This window comes from Emydura macquarii, unplaced genomic scaffold (genome assembly GCF_026122565.2).
Source record: "Emydura macquarii macquarii isolate MOO-44397 ecotype Brisbane River unplaced genomic scaffold, CSIRO-AGI_Emac_v2 contig_2246, whole genome shotgun sequence".
NCBI classification, from domain to species: domain Eukaryota; kingdom Metazoa; phylum Chordata; order Testudines; family Chelidae; genus Emydura; species Emydura macquarii.
This window is the reverse complement of record NW_027132383.1, coordinates 2,616,415-2,640,647: the sequence shown is the minus strand read 5'-3', so window position 1 is coordinate 2,640,647 and position 24,233 is coordinate 2,616,415. Positions and strand designations below refer to the sequence as shown.

Below are 24,233 nucleotides of genomic sequence, written 5' to 3'. Positions count from 1 at the left end.
CTGTTGTAAGACCTGTTGTGAAATGTCTCTGTTTGCAGGTCTAGAAGAAGGAAGAAGTTGTAGAGAACAATACTTCAAATCTATGCCCTCTGGCTTTGCCCTCTATAAAGTCTTTTAATTTGGAACTATGGTAGAATTGGAGAGCGCATTGATTACCAACCATCAGGAAACTGCCAGAGGTTCAGATACCTAAAGAGATCAGGCAACTGGTGACTGTTAGCTGCCCACAAGAAACTAAAGATTGATGTCTTGTCTTCCCTGCGGCCGGACTAGTATCCTCTCCTCTCCTCTGCTTCATGGTGTGAACGTCTAGTCAAATAGACTCTCTTACAACAGAAACATCTCTCTAAAGGAGCGAAGGTAGACCGTAAAAATAGGTCCCCCAGGAACTTCCCGTTTTGAGAAGGAGCAAGAAGCTGCAAACTACGATCGGTGGGCAGGAAAGCTCAAAACAAGTAGAATGATGGAGTCGCGGGTGAAAAGTAAGTACCAGATTACTCTGTAAACTTGGTTTTTGTGGAAGTCAGGTTAAGGAACCTGGGCTGAATCTGATTTATAAAATAAGCACTTCAAACAAGCATATAGTACAGTTCAGGTGCCAAGCTGCCTGTTAGCTGGCAGGACTCCTTCTTTGTGTGTCTGGTGATAGGGACTTGTAGTAATGGGGCATAGAGCAATGAGAGAAGCAAAGGCAGTTCAAATGACTTTGGATTGTTCCGAGTTCTTCTGGTGTGAACAGCTTAGCAAGGTAGAGCAGAGCTGAATAACACGTAGGCAGTTTGCTCAGAAATATCTCCCTGCATCTAAAACCAGATAATTGAGGTAACCTGTGTGTGTACCTTGTTTAGGAGGGGATAGCTGTATTCCAGGCCATCAAACACCTGTGTGTTGATTAGTTTAGTTACAGGTCTGGCTCTCTTGCTTGGGAATCTGGCTGTTCTGAAGTGGAACTCCTATCCTTACTATAAACTGGTCCTCTTTCATTTTCCCCCATGCTCACTGCTCTCACTCCAAGAACTGCCCCCGTGACACCTGCTTTAGTTGGGGTTGGTCCTGCTTTGAGCAGGAGGTTGGACTAGATACCTCCTGAGGTCCCTTCCGACCCTCATCTTCTATGATCTCAGCCACTGTGCTGAGGGCTGTTTCATGGTCAGCCCTCCCTACAGTAACCTCTCACTCTTGCTATGTAGTGGAGTTGAGTCAGGAGATCCGTATCACTCCCTTATAGCTTTTAAATAATTTTCTAATGTTCCAATGCGGGATGGAGTAAGAGCTTCTCAATAGCAGAATGCAACAGTGTGGAAAGATTACAAAGTAGAGGGGTTGGGAGGGGGAGCTCTGAGCAAGGATCAGCAGCAGAGGGAAACAGCCCAGCTCCTTATGGATCTGTGCATGGTGAGTGTGAGCATGGTAGCAAAAGAATAGCTGGATGCACTGCTATAATTGTCCCATAGGTGGTTAGGCCAAGACCATCCATCTCAGTACAATTGAAAATCAAGTTTAGAACTAAAAATGGTATCCAGAGCCTCCTGCTGATCTTGGCAGCTGTCTTGCTGTAAAATGACTTGTTGTGACACTGGCATTAATTCTATGCGCGTCTGTTTTTTTCACCTAGAATCATTTCCCTTTCTCTTCCGTTTTCTGGCATCCCACAGGAAGCCCTGTAAGCTAGGGTCTCATCTGGCCTGTCTCATGAAGGTCAGGGCGGGACTGCTCCTTGCAGTACCTTGTCTAGTCTCATTTTAAATAACCCACCTGATGGCACCTCCACCACTTTGCTAGGGAGACTATTCCACAGCCTAATCTGTTTGTCAGGGAGCATTTCCTAATGAGACTAACTTGACTAGCTGGCACGCTCCTGAGAGTCCATTGGCACTGTATCTTAATGCTCTGTGGTCTCGAGAGTGACTGACTGAGATACAGCATTAAACCTTAATATTGTTCATGGCTCAAAGTTAACATTTTTATAGCATCTGGAGAAGTGTGTATATTTGGCAGTGCTAGGAGGGGGTGGGAAATCTCTCTCCTTTGCTCATAACTCTTATGCTAGAAATAAATCCTTTGCCTTCTCTCTTGCAAACTGCACCAATGTCATGAAAATCCATTATTAAATCTCTCAAATTGTTGCAAGCACCTGTGAACGCTTTTTAAAAGAGAATGGATTTAAACACGGCTTGTATTGATGGATTGAAGTCAGTGAAGAAGTGACTTGCTGGCTTAACTAAATAAATACCAGTTTAAGTAAACTTGTATTTAAAGACGTCTCTTGTGGAAAAAGTGCAATTTGTAATATAACCAAGGCCTTATGCTCTCCCTCCCAAATCCTGAACTCTACCTAGACTGTTTTGAACAGCCTCACATACCGTTATGTTAATAGCCACTCGTGGTGCTTATTCAGGAGGGGTCTGTCTTGTTGGGTGCATGCTGCTTTGATCCTGCAGTAGACCAGTGCCTACTACTGGCATCCTTGAGCATGTGGTGAAAGGCTGTCAGATGCGGGGGAAGAGCTGCTTTGGCTTGCATTGGGATCTGAGAGATGTTTTAAACGATCCTTGCTCTTGAGATGCAATACAGACATTCCGTAGGCTCTTTACAGATAGAAGTAACATACTGAAAGTCGGGCACGCAGTCCTCTTTAATGCTCTTAAGAATTATGATCTCTGCAGTGGCTTGTCTTTTAGGGACTCCCATTTATTTCAGTGCCTTCACACAAGGCATAAGAAGCCTGTCCTGATGGCCCTGCCTTTGTGTAAATCTGGTGTGCCCTGGCATGCACTCTGGCTAGCCTTCCTGTCCTGAGAATCCTGCTCTAACATTGATGAGCATAGTCTAAGTGGGGAGGAGCCAGCAGAGGACCGATACCCCTCCGAGGAGGAAAACGTGCTCTGAACAATTGGCCAGTGACGCTAGAAAAACACAAACCGTCTAACCTGAAAGTTGTTTGTGGCAGTAGATCTTTCATCAGCCTCAGAAATAGGAAACCAAGAGTTGCCATCTACCTCAAGTGAGTCACCATTTACCATTTACCTGTGCGCGCACCTGCTACGCTTTAAGCTGGAATGATGACTGCTTCATAACCTAAAATAAAACTCTTTAGCATTACAAGCAGGCATGCTGTGCCCTTTAATTGTTGGTAATTCTATTATAAAGTGGGTGAGTGGTTGGAGTGCAGCATGATGAAAGGTCTAGGATTAAAGCAGTTGATAGAAATCTAGAGCTACTGAAACATTCAAGCCGGCATGGATTGAAAATTGGTGTAGGACCCTGAGACCAAGTGTTCTGCTAAACATGTTGAGTTAATGAGATGTCCAGCTTTGTTTAACTTGACAGCCTTGTTGGTTATGTGGGGAGGAGGCAATCGATACCTAAAATTGAGTGACTAAAGACTGAGCTGTTACAATTGCCTGTGAAGGGGGAAAGCAACACACACATTTCTACCTCTTCCTCACTTCTCGTAGTGAAGAAACATGTTCCTTCCCCCACGTTAATAGACAGAACGGGGACTCTGATCCTCTTCCACGGTGGGATGTGAAACACGGGACCTAGCACAGCTCAGTGAGAGGGTGTGATCGTGCAATACTGTGCTGGTGATAAAATCAAGTAACATGGAGCTGCATAGACAATGTGTAAACTTGTCCACAAAAGTGGTTAAAGGAAAACTGGCTCCTAACACCAATTTCAAAGTCTCTGGCAAAGGTCCTCACCAGAGGTATGGAAGAAACAAAGTCCTTGGGAGTGAGAGCTAAAGGGGTGATGTGGACAAGCAACTGGCCAAGATACGGAAAGGCTGGACTGCCTGCTTGGCTGCTTCTCCCACAAGCACATTTGTACTTCATGCTGTCTGTTAGACAGCATGAGAGAGAGATTCCCTGACCGACTGTGTTCATAAAGCCACCACAGTAACCTCTTAAATCCTACATGCCTTCGCTTTGATGCTGGTAAATCACTCCCACCTGCCCTTAGCTGGGCTGGTGGCCACCTGTGACTAGTTAGGCAAACAGATCTGTCTGCACTGGTACCTTGTTACTCCTCCATCCCATTTGTCTCTCTCACCTGTTGCATCTTATCACCAGTGCTGGTGCTAGCCCTTTGGGGGATCCTCCCCACAACACATACTACTAATTAATAGGGGATCCCCTTGAGCTGCTTGTGGCCCTAAGCAATTGCTTAGTCTGCTTATGCCTAGCGCTGGCTCTGTTTATCACCGCATGAGATTCTGAAGTCTCCAGCCCAGGGGCTGTCCGCTTCATGCTTGTAAAATGCTGAGCACAGTGGGGCACTGATCCCCGTCTGGGGCTATCTAGGCACTGTATCTAGCAATAGAATCATAGAAGATGAGGGTTGGAAGGGATCTCAGGAGGTATCTAGTCCCACCCCCTGCTCAAAGCAGGACCAACCCCAACTAAATCATCCCAGCCAGGGGTTTGTCAAGCCAGGCCTTAAAAACTCTAAGGATGGAGTTTCAACCACCTTCCTAGGTAACCCATTCCAGTGCTTCACCACCCTCCTGGTGGAAAAAGTTTTTCCTAATCTCCAACTTAGACCTCCCCTACTGCAACATTGCTCCTTGTTCTGTCATCTGCCACCACTGAGAACAGCCTAGCCCCATCCTCCCTGGGAACCCCCTTTCAGGTAGTTAAAGGCTGCTATCAAATCTCCCCTCACTCTTCTCTTCTGCAGACTAAACAAGCCCAGTTCCCTCAGCCTCTCAGAGTCTTGTCTTCCAGCCCCCTCATCATTTTCATTGCCCTCCGCTGGACTCTCTCCAATTTGTTCATATCCTTTCTGTAGTGAGGGGCACAAAACTGATCCCAGTACTCCAGATGTGGCCTCACCAGTGCTGAAATAGAGGGGACTAATCACTTCCCTCCATCTGCTGGCAGTGCTTCTGCTAATGCAGCCCAATATGCCGTTAGCCTTCTTAGCAACCAGGGCACACTGCTGACTCATATCCACCTTCTTGTCCACTAATCCCCAGGTCCTTTTCTGAAGAACTGCTGCCTAGCCAGTTGATCCCTAATTTGTAGCTGTGCATGGGATTCTTCTGTCCTAAGTGCGGGACTCTGCACTTGTCCTTGTTTGAACCTCATCAGATTTCTTTTGGCCTGATCCTCTACTTTGTCGAAGTCACTTTGTACCCGATCCCTGCCCTCCAGGGTATCTACCACTCCCCCTAGCTTAGTGTCGTCTGCAAATTTGCTGAGTGTGCAATCCACCCCATCCTCCAGATCATTAATGAAGATGTCGAACAAAATTGGCCCCAGCCCTGACCCCTGGGACACTCCCCTTGTGACCGGCTGCCAACTAGACATTGAGCTGTTGATCACTATCTGTTGATCCTGATGATCTAGCCAACTTTCTATCCATCTTATGGTCCATTCATCCAACCCATACTTCTGTAACTTGCTGATAAGAATACTGTGGGTGACCGTATGAACAGTTTTGCTAAAGTCAAGGTATATCACGTCCACCACTTTCCCCACATCCACAGAGCCCGTCATCTCATCACAGAGGGCAATCAGGTTGGTTAGACATGACTTGCCCTTGGTGAATCCATGCTGACTGTTCCTGATCACCTTCCTGTCTTTCAAGTGCCTCAGAATGGATTCCTTGAGCACCTGCTCCATGATTGTTCCAGGGACTGAGGTGAGGCTGACTGGTCTGTAGTTCCCCAGATTCTACTCCTTTCCTTTTATGAAGGGGGGCACTATCTTTGCTTTTTTCTAGTTATTCAGGACCTCTCTCCAGTCACCACGAGTTTTCAGAGATCATGGTAACTCCCTCAGCACCCTTGGATGCATTGCATCCGGCCCCGTGGACTTGTGCATGTCCAGCCTTTCTAAATAGTCCTGAACCTGTTCTTTCACCACTAAGGGCTGCTCACCTCTTCCCCCTTCTGTGCTGCCCAGTGCAGCAGTCTGGAGCTGACCTTGTCTGTGAAGACAGAGTCAATAAAAGCATTGAGTACAATGCAGAGCTAGAGGTAAATAGCAGGAGTCTAATGGTCCCTCCCACGGTGCTTATATTGAGAAGGATCAAGGACAGGACTGTGGGGTAGTGTAAACCTGCAGATGTTAGTTATGGTGGTTAGTCAGGCCTAGAGAAACTTGAGGCACCCAGCAAGGTCCATTCTTGAACAGCAAGGGCAATTCACCGCTGGAACAACTTGTCTGGGGTGTGATGGATTCTCAGGCTCGTGATGTTTTCAATTAAAGGTTGACTATTGCTCTAAAAGCTGCTCTAGCTCACCCAGAAATCATGGGCTTGATGCAAGAGTTACTGGGTGGAATTTGATGGCCTCAGGCCTCTTCAATAGGAGCCTAGATGATCACAGTAGTCCCTTCTGGTCTCCATCTGTGGAACAAAGCTAGGCAAGTGAGCAGCACGAGGGCAGATAAAACTCAGTGCTAACAAATAGAAGGCAATGCATGCTGAGAAGGACAATCTGACCTCGCAGTACATGCTACTGGATTCTGCCAGAACTATTTCCACTCTTGAAAAAGAGCGGTTCGCCTCTGTGGCTGGCCACTAGATATAAGGCCAGCAAAGTAGTGGAGCTAGTTTAGCGGGTTTGACGGCCAGGCTGGTTGACTTTGAAAGAAGAAAAAAAATAAAAATCTGGTAGCTGCAGGTTTACTCCGTGTTCCCAGTCCAAAGTTCTTACTGCTGTACTGCCCTGCCACCTGAAATGTGCTGCTACTACTATTTACAGATAAGGCTGAAGGTGGCTGCTTCATCGAGTGAGGGTAGAACAGAAAGGCCTGGAGTTCAAACCTGTGCTTCCCTCTAGGCAGCGCAAAGAGCCACCCAAACTCCCAGTTGTCTGGGTGCATTTTCACGAAGCCTCAGCTTTTGTATTGTGAGCACCTCTTCTCAGGGTTTTTGAGTTAGCTGCTCTGGGAGCAGAATCCAGATAATCTGCTTTATAATTCTGCATCATAAATTTGGCAAAGGCTCTATAGGCAAAACCAAGTATGGGACAGACTCTCTAATCTGGAGACGGTGCAAGACCAAGAATTTAGAAAAATGCCTTCTCTTTAGAAACCAGTGACTACAAGGGAAAACAAAGTAATAGAGACTGAGTCAAGACCAAATGCATCTTATTTTATTTATTATCCACGAGAGGCGAGCAGGGGAAGCTGAGAGTCAAGGTTGGACATAGCCAGCTGATGGGTATTAAATGTCTTTGGTTTTGAGCTTTAGTGAATTATGTTTTGTACTGAGCGAATTAACTTGTGCTATGTACAGTGCTTAAAGAGAACTAAGTGATGGCTCTCCATGTAATTGTAAATGGAGCATTATTGAGCTTGTGAGTTTCTAGGGGGTCCCATGGGCATCAGTTCTTGGCCTACGCTATTTAACTCTTATTTTGATCAATGACCTGGGAAAAACCTAAAATCAGCCCTGAATGAGTTTGCAGCTCAGATGAAGATTGTGGGCATGGTAAATAATGAAGAGGACAGGTCACTGATACAGCATGATGTGGATCGCTTGGTAGGCTGGGCACAAGCAAACAATGTGCATGTAAAATGGCTAAATGTAAAACCTAGAAACAGACTTACAGGCTGGGCCATTCTAGCCGGGGAAGCAGCGACTCTGAAAATATTTGAGGTGGATGGTAGATAATCAGCTTACCAGGAGTTTCTAGTGTGACGCTGTGGCCACAAGAACTAAAGCGATCTTGGGATGGACAAACGGACATCTCAGGTAGGAGTCGAGGTTATTTTACCTGTGTATTTGGCAGTGGTGTGACTGCTCCTGGAATCCTGTGTCCTCTGCTGGTGGCAACAATGCAAGAAGGGTGTTGATAAATTGGGGAGTGTTCAGAGAAGAGCTATTAGAATGATTAGAACCTTGTAAAAGATGCTTTATAGTTAACCTTTTCTTTGTGATAGATTGAGTCTATTTTGCTTAAGGGTGACTTGATCACGGAGCTCAATCTCTAAACACCTAGCTGGGGAACAAATATTTGGGCTCTTTTCTCTAGCAGGGAGAGGGTCTAACATGATCCCAATGGTTAGAAGCTGACCAAATTCAGACTGAATTTTTAACACTGAGTGTAATTAACCATTCGAACATCTTATTTCAGTGGTTCTCAACCTTTCCAAACTACTGTACCCATGTCAGGTGTCTGATTTGTCTTGCGTACCCAAAGTTTCGCCTCACTTTAAAAACTACTTGCTTACGAAATCAGACATAAAAATACAGAAGTGTCACAGAACGCTATTACTGAAAAATTGCGTGCTTTCTCACTTTTACCATATGATAAAATAAATCAATTGGAATATAAATAGTGTACTTACATTTCAGTGTATAGTATATAGAGCAGTACAAACAAGTCATTGTCTGTATGAAATTTTAGTTTGTACTGACTTCGCTAGTGCTTTTTTATGTAGCCTGTTGTAAAAGTAGGCAAATGTCTAGATGAGTTGAAGTACCCATTGGAAGACCTCTGTGCACCCCCAGGGTTGAGAACCACTGTCTTGTATGATCTTCCATTCTGCCCATTGTAGTGTCTTGGGTTTCGTTCTCCAGACCAGGGCAGTCAAAAGGTGGTCTGCAGTCAAAATCCAGACTGCCAGGGGCTTTTTACTGGACTGTGGTGTCCTGCTGAAATTCTGTGTTTCAGCCCTGTGGGAGGGACACTGGGACTTGGGGCTTCAGCCCTTGCCGTGGCTTGGAGCCTCCCATGCAGCTGAAGCCCCTGTGTGCTGGGCAGGGAGTCATCTTCCTCCGCGCCCCTCGTGTTAAGAGTCAGTCCCAGACACCTGCTGGGACTCCCACTGTCAGTCCTGTGGGGACAGGGCTCCATTTAGAAAGGGTGGAGGGGCACCTGCCACCCTGAGTTATCTGTCAGTCCTAGGCACCTGCTCCCCTCCAGCCCGCCAGCACGCGATCAGTCACTCCTCTACCCTCACTAGCTCTCCCGCACTAACTCTGCCCCTGGCTGCCCAGAGTTTTGTAGTCTGGGTAAAAGCCTCTGGTGGTCTGGATTTGCACATAGTCCACTTATTGACTACCCCTGCAATAGGCCCTGGGTGTGTTGCACAGCATTGTCTGTGGTCGTTGAACAGGACGCTTAATTGCGATGTGAAAAAGGGTTCTCTGGAGTCCGGACCTGGACCATACATGGACCAAGAAATCTCGATCTTGACACACACAGCTGGATACCCCTGCCCTAGAGGTTGCTATCCATGGCTCTGAAGGGTAACATCCAGTTGTAAGTATCCGCCTCCCTGCTCTGTGCTTGAGTCACTAGCTTCATGCAGAGTGTTTACAGGAAGGCTGCTGCTGTACATCTCATCTGATTAACATCGCTGAGCTTTAACCAATGAACAATCGTGGGTTAACTTAGTCTGGTGAGAAATATGCAGCTCCCCCTCAAACTGCAGTTAGCCGCTTGGCGTTGAGCATCTGTGTTCTTCTGGTGCTGCGCGCTAGTGATGCGGGAATGCTGCCCACCAGCCAGAGCGGGAGTAACAAGTGTCCCTGTGTGGCGGAAGTAGGGATCTGTAGCCGGTGCCCGCTCCCTGAGTCTGGTATTAAATCAACTATCCCAAGGATGGACTGAAGAGGGGCATGTAGCAGAAGGTCAAATTTGGGGTCCCTCAGGCTGTAAATTACTTTTTATTTAAAAAAACTCCTCCAGGTGGTGGTGGAACTGTGCTCTGCAAAGTGAAGTGCTGCAGCACCCTGCACTTCCGGCTCCTGTGGCTAGTTAGGTATGTTACCCCTGCAAATGGGTGTCCTTCCATCCTCCCTGCGGGCACCATTCTTGGCAGCTGCCAGAGCATTGGCTTGGCCGCCTTTCACTTCCAGCCTTTCAACTGCTAATCAAAGGGGATGTCAGAAGGTTGAGAACACTTGAGGTCCTAGAAGGTTGTGACGGAAACGCCTCCTCGACTCGAGAGCCTGGGTGGGAGTGTTTCCTGAGAGCTCCTAGCACTCTTGGGTCATCTGTAGAATCTGAGGAGTTTAGAAGCAGGCTGCCCAACACCAAGTGTTGAGAGCTGACGTTAAGGAGCCTGGCAGTGACGTCCGTATAGGGAAGGGGATTCTCTGAAGGACTGTGCAGCAGGAAGTAACACACACATGGTGTTCGAAGACTGGAGAGAGCTCAGAGAAGGGCTAGAGAAACGGTTTGAGGGCTACAAAGCATGGCTTGCAGAGAGACTTGGCAGTTGATCTCTTAAGGCCATGTTTACACCGATAGCTGCATGTGGAATACAGGCATTACGTGTCTTGCCATGTGCCTCAGTGAAAGGCTGAGGCAGCCTAAAAATGGTGTAGACTGCTTGGGTGGGTAGGGAGCCCATGTAGGGTATGTACCCTGGGGGTTTAGGTGTGTAGGGTGCTCTGCTCATCGAAGCTGTCCTTTCTGTCCACGCTGCTGTTCGTACCCATGCTAGCTAGGTGCCTGGTGTCTGTACTACCCACAGCTGTAAGCATATAGACATGGCTACCTTCGCCTTCAGAGAAGAAGGCGAAGAGGTGACTCTTCCAGTCTAGTGTGCACTGTGCAGAGACCGTATCTGACAGTAGAAGGCTATTTAGTTTAGCATAACAAGATCCAGTCACTGAAAGCGGAAGCTAGAGAAATCAGACAGGAAATAAGATGCTTTCTTTTATCCGGAAGCAGAACTGACCATTGGGGCAGTTTAATGAGGGAGGTGGTATATTGTCACAACGTCATCTGTTAAATCAAATACGGTGTAAGTATGCACAAGCACTTGTGCTTGCAGGGTTGCTGGGTGACTAGCGCTGTGGAGATCAGACTAGATCACGCAGGTCCCTTCTGGCTGTACGGGTTCTGGTAAATGGGAAGCCTAACCAGAGAGGCAAAGGAGGTGTTGAGACTGGCTTCCGTCTCGTAGAACTGCTTTCCAAAGTGGAGCTTAGTGGTGACTCTTCCGAGCTAAAGAGCCAAGGATGGAATCTTCCTCGCCTCTTCCAAGCAGTATGGGGGGACAGGGAGGAAATATGGTGTGCTTCTGCCCCAACATTTGTATTTATCTCTGGGTAGCAAGCATCTGAAAAACTGCTTCTTGATCCCTGGCACTTGCCGAAGGGACAAAGGCAAGGGCGTAAAACCCCTTCAGAACAGGAGAGGCCAAAATCCAAGTACTGTGATGAGATGAGAGCTCTCTGGTGCAGGGAATGTAGGTCACTGACCCACCAGAAGGGGAGCCTCAGCCCTGAATAAAGGGGGCTTACTAAGGAACTCTGTCAGAGCATATGCTGAGATGCTTGGGGTAAAATAGTTCTCCCCAGCCCTGCTCAAGTGAAGGAAGGGTCAGGTGTGGGATTCCTTAGAAGGGGGGGAGGTGAGTGATTCACCCATGACTAATGAAAGACTGGGTGGCATGTACTTTGGCAGCAGTACTCATCAGAGCCATAGTCTCTGGTGGACAGCGGAAAGGAAGGGTGGGAGTACTGGCTTGGAAATGGCTCATGGCAGAATGGAAGTGCCTGGGCTAGGGGCAGTAGTGGCTCTTCCTTCTCTTCTAGGAACAGTGACTCCTGTACTTGCTAGTCAGTGGCTACCTGTGTTGGAAAGTGTGTTGCATGCTTAGTGTATCTTTCTCAGAACTTGCCATAACGCTGATGGATGCCACTACTGATAAGGATCCGTTAGTCCAAGAACAGATCTACAATGCTTTGTGCTACTTGGGAGAAAGTCAGCCTGAAGAGATCCTAAATTCTTGTGATGAATATCTCCGGCAGCATGACAAGGTATGGCTTTGCTCTACTGCCTTCAGGAAATCACTGCCAGGATGCAGAAAAAATCCCGTGCTTCTGCAGTACTGGTCAGGAGAAGCCTGGCTTTGTCAGTAATCTGAACAGAGGGTGCATGGAGCGCACGTGTGCAGTAACAATGGGTAAAGGAATATGGTTGGTATAAATTGGACTCCAAAAAGTTTATCAAAGCCTCTCCCAAGATTCTGTTAAAGAAACTAACTAGTCAAGGAGGTTCTAACTGAGAGGTAAGGACTGTCACGTACTGGAAACAGACAGAAAACAGTAGGAATAGCTTTTGGCTGTATTGAAAAGCTGACAAACAGTTGGGTAGCCCAAGGTTCTCTGATGAGGCAGATGTTTAACGTCCATGGGAGTTGTAATTAAACGTGTCTGCCTTGAAAATCCCAATTCTAGATGTTGAGTAGGTGCATTTAGTCAGCGTGAGGGTCTCTAACTGCGCTATTTCTGATCTAGAGCAGCACTGAGTAGACAAGGCAGGAAGATGAAGTGCCTGTAAATGTGAGTGTTTGCTGCAGACACCTCGTCCAGGCTGAAACTGCTCAAAGGGTGTTGAATGCTTTGTTCAGATGGAGATCTAGCTGACACTCTGACTTGTATTCGGTGTTGGAGACTCACGTGTGGTTCTATTTTTCTTAGCTGGCTTATCCCCACCGTATAATAATCCTGAAGGCAATGGAAACTGTGGTGAAGAACAAAATTGCTCATCTGGACAAAAGCATAGCCAAGATAGTTATCTTTCTGGCATCCAATGAAATGACCAAGTCAAAGGTATGAGCTGGGAGCTATAGATAGTTCTGTTACTGCTCTTCATCTAACTGGCTCACTCTGTGATTCTTCCCACAATGTATCCTCCTGTATTGTTTCCTTAAAATATGCACCTCTGATTGGACTTAGGAACTGGGGATCTGACCTGTTTCTTGTTCTTTCCCCTCTCTCCTCCCTGCGTCACTTCAGTCGCTGTGACTGCCACCATCCTTCTGGATGTGATGGACCAGTCTCTCTCCTTTGGCATCCCTTTAGCCTTGCTTAAGTGACCACAGGGTAGCTGAGTGGCATAAGGGGCTCTGGTCTCTTAGGAAAAGACTGAAACTTTCTGAGTACCAGTCTTCTATTTTTGCATATCTAGGTAGATCTCTAGTTGTATGTGCAAATCTTGACCGGCTTGCTCGCATGCGTACAGTAATGAGCACAACAGGCCCATGTTATTACAGGGTGTGTGATGTTAAATGCCCAGGGAGGCATGCATTCTACCTGGAGACTATCGTACCCCCTTCCCCCATGGTGTCATGTCCCCTCCTCCTCCCAAATCTGCAATTTCTCATATGTGGTTTGTCCTGTGAACTTCCAGAGTTGACCTGGCAGTGTGGGAAAGTGCTTGTGCTCTCCCTGGATAATAGGAACTATAATGTGGAGAGCATCTTGCAGGGGTGACCTGTAACTGTTTGTTTAATGTGGTCTTGTTCTGTTTGCCCTAGGAAATAATTTACGACTGGCAGCAAGCAGCAAGTGATGTCCTGGTTGCAGCAGGGAGACATTTTATCAACCAAGTGATGGAGGAGGTGCTGACCAAATTTCAGCCAGGGATCCTGCCTCATTATTTCATCATGCAGACTTTTGCAAACCTCTCCGTGTCAAATGGTAGGTTATCTGCATCTCACCTCTTCATTAGGAAGAGGATGACTGGACACACACACACGATCCAATGGGCTGGGAGTAAATGAGATATCGCTTCTTTGTGGAAAGAGTTGTTGTTCTGAAAGCACTTCAGCTGGAATAGTCCTAGGATAAACTGTCACCTGCACAGCGCGGTGAACTTCTGCAGAGAAGTTGAATGCAGGTGGTACCCTTTGTATTAAAACACAAAACACCACGCGCAGGTTTTCATTCAAAACTGGGTTTTGTAGAGCCACAGAGTGTGGAATGTCTGCGCTGGAAAGAGGCCATGCAGGTTCCACCCTCTGACTTGATAAATGACTTGGTTGCAGCTAGACAGTGCCTTGCTGTGCCTCCCCTCCTGCCTCGAGATGGGCTTGAGCACTGTCTGGAACTTGTCCTGCCCTTCTCTGCTAGGTTTGGGTTCTCTCAGGGCTGGGGAAGCTGTTAGTCCAGGCTGGCCCTTTCCCGAAGTCGAGGCGGATGCCTGAGGATTCTGATTGATCTGAGCTGGAGATCTGCAGGCACTGCACCTGCTGTCTGGGTGTCTGCCTTGGAGCAGTCTGAGGAAAGCTCTTAGTGGTGTGTGGTTCAGGGCACCATTGACGCTCCGCTCTTGCTGGAGCATGGCAGCTCTGTGTCAAGCTCAGTGTGGCTGGAGTAAGGGACTGGGAGTCTGATTTTGGGTTCTACTTTTCATTCTGCTGCTGACTTAGTGTGACTCTTGGGCAGGATGTTTAACAGCTTTGGCTCAGTTTCCCCAGCTTATCTCATTCAGAAATGTTATAAGTGTACTGTCCACTCCATTATCCAAGTCCATTAATGAAAACGTTCAATAGCACAGGTCCCACAGGATCTGTTCAGGGACCACTAGATGCCTGGGACCTCCCAATTTTAAAGTGAACCATTGATAACTACTCGTTGAATTTCATCTTTCAACCAGTTGTGCACACATCTCTAGTAATCTAATCCCAACCACATTTCCCTAATTTTCTTATGAGAATGTCAGGTAGGACTCTGTCGAAAGCCTTACTTAAAATCAAGCATGCTGTTACCCTGCCTGTCTGTGTAGCCTGTCTGCTGTGCAGTTATCCACAGAAATCTGCTGGCTAATCACGTCTGGCAGCAGGTGGGTCTTGGCTGGTCAGATGCCTGCTTCTTGGGGACAGTCAAAGCTGACAACACTCCAGGTGCTTGAGGGACTGCCAGCTGCTGAAGCTCCATTTCTATGTTGGGGGCTATAGGCTCTATACCTGAGCTGCCTAAATCAGCAGCTTCCTTTGTATCCCCAAACTGACCTTTCGCTGTTCGTAAACTAGCGCACCAACGACATTGGAATGTTAAGGCTGCAGAGTCAGAAACTTCAATGTTAGCTCCAGAATTAAGGTTGTCTGCTCAATCTTAAATTAATCAGCTCCACGTGTATGTGTTCTCCTGGTCTCTAATTATGTGGTTGTGTATGTTCTTCTTCCACAGGATCCTGGACTCCGATCACCTCAGTCAGCTGTAACTTTCTCCTTTCTTTCCTTACAGTGTTTGGGATGGTGCCTTTCTTGAATTCCATCCTTGGGACCATGCTGCCAATGCTGGGAATGGCCAAACAAGACCACATGAAGTCTGTGTTTTGCTATGGTAAAGTGGCTTACTCCTTTTTACTGAGGTTGTGATGGCTTCAGAAGGGTTGTCTGAGAGCTCGCTTTCACTGTAAAGGAAACTGCTTTATTCTGTGAAGGAAAGACTCAGGCCAGGAAGGTTGTTTGAGAGCAGACTTGCAGTATTTTAAATGACTTGGCTTTGGGAGCTGGCTGGCTCAGGGAATAGGATACTGAGCCTTTCATTTCTAGCTCGCTGACTTTAACTCCAGACTATTCCCCGCTCTTGGCTGTCCAGTGTCTCATAAAATGGGTGTGGAGGATCCTTGGTTTGGGACTTGGTCCCCATGTCACAGAAAATGTAACAGTTGGCATGCTGAGGACAATGGCCAAGGAGTCTGAACTCTCTCCTAGCTGGAGACAGGGCTGAGACGCATTGGGGGAGGATGTGAGTGGTGGAGGGGGTGACGAATTTGGGATGGGGGGCAAGCAGCACAGGACTAAAATGGCCCTTTGTAGGGGGTGAGGAATGTCCCCTTTTGTCAACTGAGGTGGGAAAACGTGAATGAAAGCTTGAAGGGTTGATCCGAGTCTCAAAATTCAGCAGCACCCCACTGCTGCATCTTCTCCCCCAAATCTCCTTCCAACGCTGCTTCCAACAGGCCTAGGAACCCTCCTATTTCTTCCCAAGCCACAAGGAGCGTTAACTAAACTTACTCCTTCACCTGTTCATGGTTCCAAAAAAAGTGACCCTCTGTGCTGGGATTTTCCAGCACTTCCTTTCTACCAATTATCCTTGCACCCCAAAATGGGCAAGGTACTTTATAAGATTGGCTCCTGCTCCAGAGAGCTTACTAACCATGAGCTTCCTTGGGTGGGGGCTGTACTGTACAGTGAGCAAGAAGGAAGGAGACCAAGTGGTTTTGGTTTTCAGTGGGATTTCTGCCTCTAGAGTGAAATTGACTGAAGACGTACAGAACTGGACACCTGCGGGAGTTAGCCAGCAACATCAACTTAGTGCTACTGCTGACACTTGGTGTGAAGTGGATGGGCCGGAGTGGAAACGGCGTATAGAGCTGGGCTGTCGGAAAACCTGGGTCTGGCCAACAGCTGAGCCTGCGCTTTTTGTGCTTGTGGGCTCATTAGCTGGGGCTCCCTTTTGACATGCTGGATCTGCACATGCATCTGAGGGCGTGCTTTTGGTCCTCTGATCTGTCTTGCACATTGGGTCACATTTGATGTGGCTCTTGGTGTATGTCTGGCAGGTGGGTTACTTCGGTGTCTTTGCTCAGTCACTTTGTACCCCCCCCAGCTCCTTAGGCTTCACCAGGCTGTTGTGTTATTGACCTGCAATCCAAGACAAAGTTCTGAGTCCTGTAGTCACAGGAACCTGGAGATGGAATTGCAGTCTCAGTAATATCCCCATAGGGGACACTCTAAACTTGTGGCTTCCTTCCCTCAGCCAGCTGCAAAGAGGAGGGGTGATCTGTGCAAACACCTGAGTCTCTCTCAAAGGCTTTGCCAGATGCAGCAGCTTGTCTCTAAACCCAACTGGGCTGGCGGCCTGTTGGAGCACTGCAGCATTACCGCTCGCTGATATCTGAGTGCAGGGGCCTAGATGCTGGGCAGCTCTGCGTTGGGAACCTTTTGAATGGCTCTCAAGCGGCTGGAGAGAGATTTCTGTGACCATGCTCTACAGCGCATCCAGGCTTGGAAACAAGCTCTTGTTGCTGGAATAGCAAAGCAATAGTGAGAGCGATCGGGAGTTTGCTGGAATGCAGTAATCAAAATCTCTCTTCTGTGCTGATTAACACAATCCCGTGGACTGCACTGACAGTGGATGCTGGTGCATGGAACGGTTTGCAGCATAATGGAATTTCCAAATAGCTTTCATGCATCACTACGTGTTTCCCAAAGAGATAGAATAAAGCTTCTAGGTGGAGGAAAAATATCCACAGGAGTGTGTGAAGCTCATTTAAATATCCCTCTGGTGGACTTGAAGCTTCCGAGCCTGCACTTGAACATCCACACTTCAGCGTGAACCTGGGCTTACAATTGCTGGAGCCAGGCCTCACAGCTGTTCTTGCGTCCGTGCTGCGCTACACTGCTTTGTTCATGGATGGAAGGTGGGCGTGGGCTCAAATCGGAGTCAGTCTGGGCTTAGCGGGCAGTGTAGACCTACCCTGTGTGTCCAGCATAGGCTGGCTCTACGGACCTTGTTACTGTAAGAAAGGAAACTTTCAGGTAAACACTTTCTTGTGCTTCATAATGCCAACTCCTCCGATCTGTTACAGTGGGACTCGGACAGCAGCGTGCCCACAGGGTGGGAAGCAGGTTCTTCCTTTAATTCAGAAAGAATGAATTTCGGCTCTCCTGATTACACACCTGAGATAAAAGAATATGAAGGCTGCAAATGCAAGCCCTCAAAATTCACCAGACTCTTCATATTGGTGTAGACTAAAAAGACCGAATGGCCCTTGTTTGGCAGAAGTCTCCTCTGTCCAGTGCCCAGGGAAAGGTGGAGGGTACACGAAATGTGGGCATCCAAAGTGAGGCGTATAAAGGACAACCCTGCCCCCACCCTGGAAATCCTATCGTAATGGGTCTGGGGACCTTCTCTGCGCTTCCTTGGAACTCTCCTATTCTTTTAAAAATAGGAAGGCAGGACTTTTATAAAAAGAACCCCAAACAAACAAAAAAACAAACTACATGACTGGCCCAAGGAGGAACCTGATTAGCCGGGTGAGAACTTGTGCTAGCCGGTCCCCTGCAGCTTAAAGGAGTGAGAAGGTTGTGTGCCAGTGCTGCTGTGATAGCCACTCCATCTAGCTAATGTGTTGCTTTAATTTTTAGAAACAAAAGCTCTCTTTTCCTGCCTATCTTCTCCTGTTACCTTTCCTGTCCTAGACCATGGTGCGCTTTTCCTACGTTGTAGCCTAGGGTGTGTGCATTTTCTCGTTTCTTCTCTGCACAGTTTTTCTTGCCCATCCCTTATGTATTTGGTTAGGAAACTTTATCAGACGCGTAATAGTCAGACCCATCTATTAGTCCAAGACTGATAAAAAGGTGAGCAGGATCCTCTGGGTTGGGTTCTGCACAGAGTCTGAACATCAGCTCTCCGCCGTTTGTTTCACCGACAATCAATTTGGAAAGCAAAGAGAAGTTGGCAGGGCCCTGGAGTTCCAGGTGTAGGCTGCAGACACAGGCCCAGCTTCTGACTCAAAATGGCAGTTGTTAGGAGCTGTTGCACCAAAAGGGTGATTGGCGTGTTTAAATATGGGTCCGAAAGCACAGAAGCAGCACAGGAAAAGCATCCTGTTGATTGTAGGAGGCCGATGGTATTTCTGCTAATAGTGTTCAAGTGGAATTGCTTATGCATCAGGATGCTTGATGTTGCTCAAGCAGCAGCATCTCAGACCCCAGTCCAAAGCTTCCTGCTAACTTTAAGCCTGTGTGCATAGCATCTAAATGTAAGAAAATCTGTGTCTTGCAGCTCTGCAGCATTTCAGTGAGAGCATCCAGGAATATCTGGCTAACTTGGATAAAGCTCCTGACCCCACTGTGAGGAAAGACACCTTCTCAAATGAGATCTTCAATGCCTATGATGTGCTCTTCAACAGCTGGCTGCAGAGCCGGGAAGCTAAGGTGAGGCTGTGCCATCTGGTAGAGCTATTGGCATTTGAAGCTTGGGTGTGGATATGTCCCTGGGGAGTTGTGTGGCAGTGGGTTTCTCCCTTCCCCTTAAATTTCCACTGTCAGGCTGGGTCCCCTACTGCTCCATGCAGGGTCTGTAGTCTGACTTCTTCCTTACCTGCTGCCTTTCTCCACCGTTCCCCACCCTAAAGACACTGGTCTGCTGGAAGAAAGCCAGACAGGTGCTTCTTCCAACGCCATGCTAGTGTTTGCCCTCTGGGACTGCTGCAGGTGTCACTCTGTCCCTGAGTTACCCAGAAAGGGCTTTCAATGGGAGAGTCTTATGGGCACCCCTTCCTAGCTTCAGCGTGTCACTAGGCCTAATGGAGAGGGGGCAACTTCCAAATCCTAGCAGGGCAACAAATGGACGTTATCCTAGCTGGATTTGGAGTGCCGGAAAGCACCATCCACCCTCTTTCAGCACCTGGTGCCAAGAGGCTCCTCTGAAAGCAGACACAGAGGTCCCCTGCCCTTGGGATGGTGAGCAGAGTGGGAAAACTTCCACGGCAGCTGCACCTGTTCAGTGGGTCCCCCGAGCAGCCTCGGTCAGTGGGATGGCTTGCCTGGGATCTCCTCCCAACCCCAGCTGCCACAATCATGTGCTAACAAACCCAAACCACCCCCTCTAACAGCTGGGTTGTGCTGAGGGCAGTGTTGGAGCTGGGGATCAGTCTGGTTGGGAAGTCTGTGACTGCTGCTGGGTTGTTTTGTCCCTGCAGCTGCGACTGGCGGTTGTGGAGGCTCTCGGACCCATGAGCCCCCTGATGCCCAGTGACAAACTGGAGGAGCAGCTCCCTAGACTGATCCCGGGAATCCTCGCTCTCTACAAGAAGCACGCGGAGGCCTTTTATGTGTCCAAGGTAAACAGCTTCGCACGCTGCTCCCCAGTCCTGCAGGGGCACTGCCTTGTGTACCCATTGCCGCCTGTATTCAGTGGCGGTGTGCTCTCTGGGGCGTTGACTAAGATGCTCTGGGAAGCAGCCTTGTGGGGGAGGAGAGCACGGTGTCTTTGCGGTCGGCTCACCCTTGTGCACGAGCTGGGTGCCCCTCGAAGTCCTGCTGGGCCCTGCTAGTCTGAGCAGCCCAGTCCGACGAAGGTCCAGGCTTTAGCAGCAAAGGAGCAGTTCTAAGGCTCTGCTTCCCACCCCAAGCCTGGTCACGTGTGGGGCTCTATTGCAGATCCTGCCTTCTCTAAACACTGGCACCTGCCGCAGGGTTTGACTGGAATCATGCCAGGCTTGGCACCAGTGCAGGAGGGCGAGTGTGGCATTGACAGGTTGGGTTACCTCTTCCACAAAGGCTGAGTCTGCCGTTTGCTAGGGACCCGGCTGGTGCTACCATGCATCCTTTTTTTTGTGATGGGGAGGGGCACACTTTTATTGCTACTGAGCCAGAGTATCGCGTGATTGTCCCCAGCAAACCTCTGGTGGGTTGGGAATCCCCTCCGGATGGACTGGCAGATTGATGGTCTCTCTATCACTCCCTTTGCCCCATGCCCTACTCAGGTGCTGGTACCACTGTATTTCCTCCTCCTGTCTTGGGTTCCTTTTGCTCTGCTTGTTCTTGGCACCCCTGTGAAGTGGGCTGCCTGTGGGAGGGACCCTATGCCCGTGCTGTTGGCAGAGAAGAGATGGCTTAGCTGGCAGCCTGCTGACATACATGGCTGGCTGCCTCAGGGCCACTGCCGGGCCTGGGGGCGGGGGGAAGATGGGCAATTTCTAGGAACCTCCATGGGGCTTTGCCCACAGCAGCTGGAGTATGTTTGCAGTTGGGGGCAGAGTGGATCAGGTGTTTTCTCCTAGAGCCCCTGTGCCCCTAGGTTGGTACGCACTGGTCTAGTCTGGCCCGGCCCATTGATGATCAGTGAGCAGGAAAACACAAGTCCCTCACCCGTTCATTTCCAGTGGAGCTGCGGTTCCTTTCCCCGGCGCTAAGCACAGCATTGCAATGTCTGTCTTATTGAGCAGAGCTTGTGCCAGATTCTTGAGGCTTCTGTCAACATTGGCAGCCGCACTCTGGACATGCAGCTTGATGCCCTTCTGAGCACCCTGCATCCCCAGGTAAGCAGGGCGGGGGGGCCATGCTGGGGTGGGTGGGGGGAAGACCCAACATTCATAAGAACTTCCTGGCCGGGATCTCGGGAAATGGCGCACAGGATCTAGAGCCTGGCGCTGGGGTTCACATCAGAGCACTGCAGCCACCTGCAGCGAGGGGCCGCCTGCCCTATACTCTTCCCCGTCTGGCAGAAAGGACGTGCAGGCCTGGAAAGCCCCCAAGGCTCCAGTTTGGACTGAACAAACTGAGCCCCTGTTCCTGTTTTGAGGGGGAGGGGCCAGGCTGGCCTGCATGTCCATGTTCCAGAAGGGCTGGAGATGTGTTTGGAAGGAGCAGCCGCTGCTCCCACCGTTAAGGCCGATCTGCAGAGGAGCATAGAGCATGTTTCTCTGCTACAGAGAAGGTTGGCTTGGTGCCTCTCAGCTGCCCAGAGCTGTTGCTGCTAGCACAGAGCACTGGCCCTGATGCTCCTTGCGTGGGTGCGGCAAAGAGGAAGCCAGTCTCTTGTTAGCAGGATCAGAAGCTGTTTGCTCTCCTGCCCCAGCTTGTCCTGAACAAGGCTCACACGCCACTCTCGGTTAGGCAGTAAAGGCAGAATTCTCACTCGTGGAGAAAAGACCAACCCTGGAAAGGTTGAAGACTCTCTGCAAATGATGCTGGTGCGAGCAACACCAAGTAGGGTTACCAATCCAGGGAGCAGATCAGAGTATCCTGCAGCAGCTTGTTAACATGTCAACGCCCCACAGTGGTGTTCTGACACCAACCTCTAGATCAGACCTGGGACTGTTACGCATCGCTTGTCATCTCCAGCTTCTTGTCCACTGGTACCCCCAGGTCCTTTTCTGCAGAACTGCTGTCTAGCCCGTTGGTCCCCAGTCTGTAGCTGTGCATGGGATTCTTCCGTCCTAAGTGCAGGACTCTGCACTTGTCCTTGTTAAACCTCATCAGATTTCTTTTGGCCCAATCCTCCAATTTGTCTAGGCACTCTGTATCCTATCCCTGCCTTCCAGCGTATCTACCACTCCCCCCAGCTTAGTGTCATTTGCAAACTTGCTGAGGGTGCAATCCACCCCATCCTCCAGATCATTAATGAAGATGTTGAAAAAAACCAGCCCAAGGACTGGCTCCTGGGGTGCTCTGCTGCTTACCAGCTGCCAACTAGACACTGAGTTGTTGATCACTGTCCATTGAGCCCGATGATCTAGCCAGTTCTCTATCCACCTTATGGTCCATTCATCCAACCCATACTTCTGTAACTTGCTGGAAAAAAACACTGTGGGAGACTGTATCTCAAGCTTTGCTAAAATCAAGGTATATCATGTCCACCACTTTCCTTACATCCACAGAGCCAGTCATCTCATCACAGAAGGCAATCAGGTTGGTCAGACATAACTTGCCATGGGTGAATCCATGTTGACTGTTCCCGATGAACTTCCTCTCTTCCAAGTGCTTCCTTGAGCACCTGCTCCATGATTTTTCCAGGTACTGAGGTGAGACTGACTGGTCTGTAATTCCTTGGATCCGCCTTTCTTTTTTGAAGATGGGCACTATATTTGCCTTTTTCAATCATCTGGGACCTCCTCCAGTTGCCACAAGGTTTCAAAGATAATGGCCAATGGCTCTGCAATCACATCAGCCAACTCCCTCAGCACCTCGGGTGCATTGCCTCTGGCCCTATGGACTTGTGCATGTCCAGCCTTTCTAAATAGTCCTGACCCTGTTCTGTCAGCACTGAGGGCTGCTCACCTCCTTCCCATTCTGTGTTGCCCAGTGCAGTAGTCTGGGAGCTGACCCTGTCTGTGAAGACAGAGACAATAAAAGCACTGAGTACTTCAGCCTTTTCCACATCATCTGTCACTAGGTTGCCTTCCCCATTCTGTAAGGGGCCCAAACTTTCCCTGACCACCACCTTGTGCTAACATACCTGTAGAAACCCTTCTTGTTCCCCTTCACATCCCTTGCTAGCTGCAACTCCAACTGTGCTTTGCCCTTCCTGATTTCACTCCTGTATGCTCGAGCAGTATTTTTATACTCCTCCCTAGTCAACTGACCAACTTCCACTTCTTGTAAAGCTTCCTCTTTGTGTTTAAGCTCACTGAAGATTTATTTGTTAAGCCAAGCTGGTCGCCTGCCGTATTTGCTATTCTTTCTGCACGTTGGGATGGTTTGTTCCTCCGCCCTTAATCAGGTTTCTTTAAAATACAGCCAGCTCTCTTGGACTCCTTTCTCCCTCACATTAGCCTCCCAGGGGATCCTGCCCATCAGCTCCCTGAGGGAGTCAGTCTGCTTTTCTGAAGTCCATGGTCCGTATCCTGCTGTTCTCCTTTCTTCCTTTTGCCAGGATCCTGAACTCGACCATCTCATGTTCTTCCCCTACCAAATCTTCCCTGTTTGTGAGCAGCAGGTCAAGAGGCGCATGGCCCCTAGTTGGTTCCTCCAGCACTTGCACCAGGAAGTTGTCCCCAACAATCTCCAAAAACTTCCTGGATTGTCTGTGCTCTGCTGTATTGCTTTCCCAGCAGATGTCAGGGTGATTGAAGTTCCCCCATGAGAATCAGGGCCTGTGATCTGGAAACTTCTGTTAGTTGTCTGAAGAAAGCCTCGTCTACCTCATCCTCCTGGTCTATAGCCGATCCCACCATGACATCACCCTTGTTGCTCTCACTGCCAAACTTAATCCAGAGATTCTCAACAGGCTTTTCTCCAGTTTCATACTGGAGCTCTGAGCAGTCACACTGCTCTTTTACATACAGGGCAACTCCTCCACCCTTTCTCCCCTGCCTGTCTTTTCTGAACAGATTATACCCAGCCATGACAGTGCTCCGGTCATGTGAGTAGTTACCCACCAAGTCTCTTGTTCCAATCGCATCACAGTTCTTTGACTCTGCCTCACCTTTGAGGGGGTCAACAAACATGTGGACAAGGATGATCCAGTGGATAAGCGGTCATGGGATAAGATGGAAGGTCCTCTCCTGGGTCAGTAACTGGTTAAAAGATAAGAAACCAAGGGTAGGAATAGTCAGTTTTCAGAATGGTGAGAGGTAAATTGTGGTGTCCCCCCCAGAGGTCTGTCCTGCAACCAGTACTGTTCAACATATTCATAAATGATCTGGGAAAAGGGGTAAACAAAAAGGTGAAAATTTGCACATGATACAAAACTACTCAAGATAGTTAAGTCCAAAGCAGACAGCAAAGATTTACAAAGAGATCTCACAAAACTGGGTGACTGGGCAACAAAAAGGCAGATGAAATTCAGTGTTGATAAATGCAAAGTAAAGCAGATAGGAAAACATCATCCCAACTATACATGGAGTCTAAATTAGCTGTTACCATTCAAGAAAGAGATCTTGGAGTCATTTTGGATAGTTCCCTGAAAACATCCATTCAATGTGCAGCAGCAGTCAAAAAGACTAACAATGTCAGGAATCATTAGGAAAGGGATAGATAAGACAGGAAAATATCATAATGCCTCTGAATAAA

General features: G+C 48.6%; 1 protein-coding gene across 10 annotated transcripts in view; it reads left to right on the top strand.

Moving 5' to 3' along the window:
• MROH1 (maestro heat like repeat family member 1) overlaps positions 1 to 24,233 on the top strand; it is a 101,802-nt gene that overhangs the window by 4,095 nt on the left and 73,474 nt on the right. For 9 of the 10 annotated variants that reach the window (XM_067560124.1, XM_067560120.1, XM_067560121.1 and 6 more), the window contains exons 2-9: positions 39 to 482; positions 11,588 to 11,733; positions 12,397 to 12,528; positions 13,236 to 13,398; positions 14,947 to 15,045; positions 18,499 to 18,650; positions 19,418 to 19,558; positions 20,666 to 20,758. In XM_067560124.1, coding sequence (XP_067416225.1) covers positions 461 to 482; positions 11,588 to 11,733; positions 12,397 to 12,528; positions 13,236 to 13,398; positions 14,947 to 15,045; positions 18,499 to 18,650; positions 19,418 to 19,558; positions 20,666 to 20,758 — 948 coding nt within the window. In that variant the 5' untranslated portion in view covers positions 39 to 460. The remainder of the gene's footprint in view (positions 1 to 38; positions 483 to 11,587; positions 11,734 to 12,396; positions 12,529 to 13,235; positions 13,399 to 14,946; positions 15,046 to 18,498; positions 18,651 to 19,417; positions 19,559 to 20,665; positions 20,759 to 24,233) is intronic. The other variant, XM_067560123.1, reaches the window with a different exon arrangement.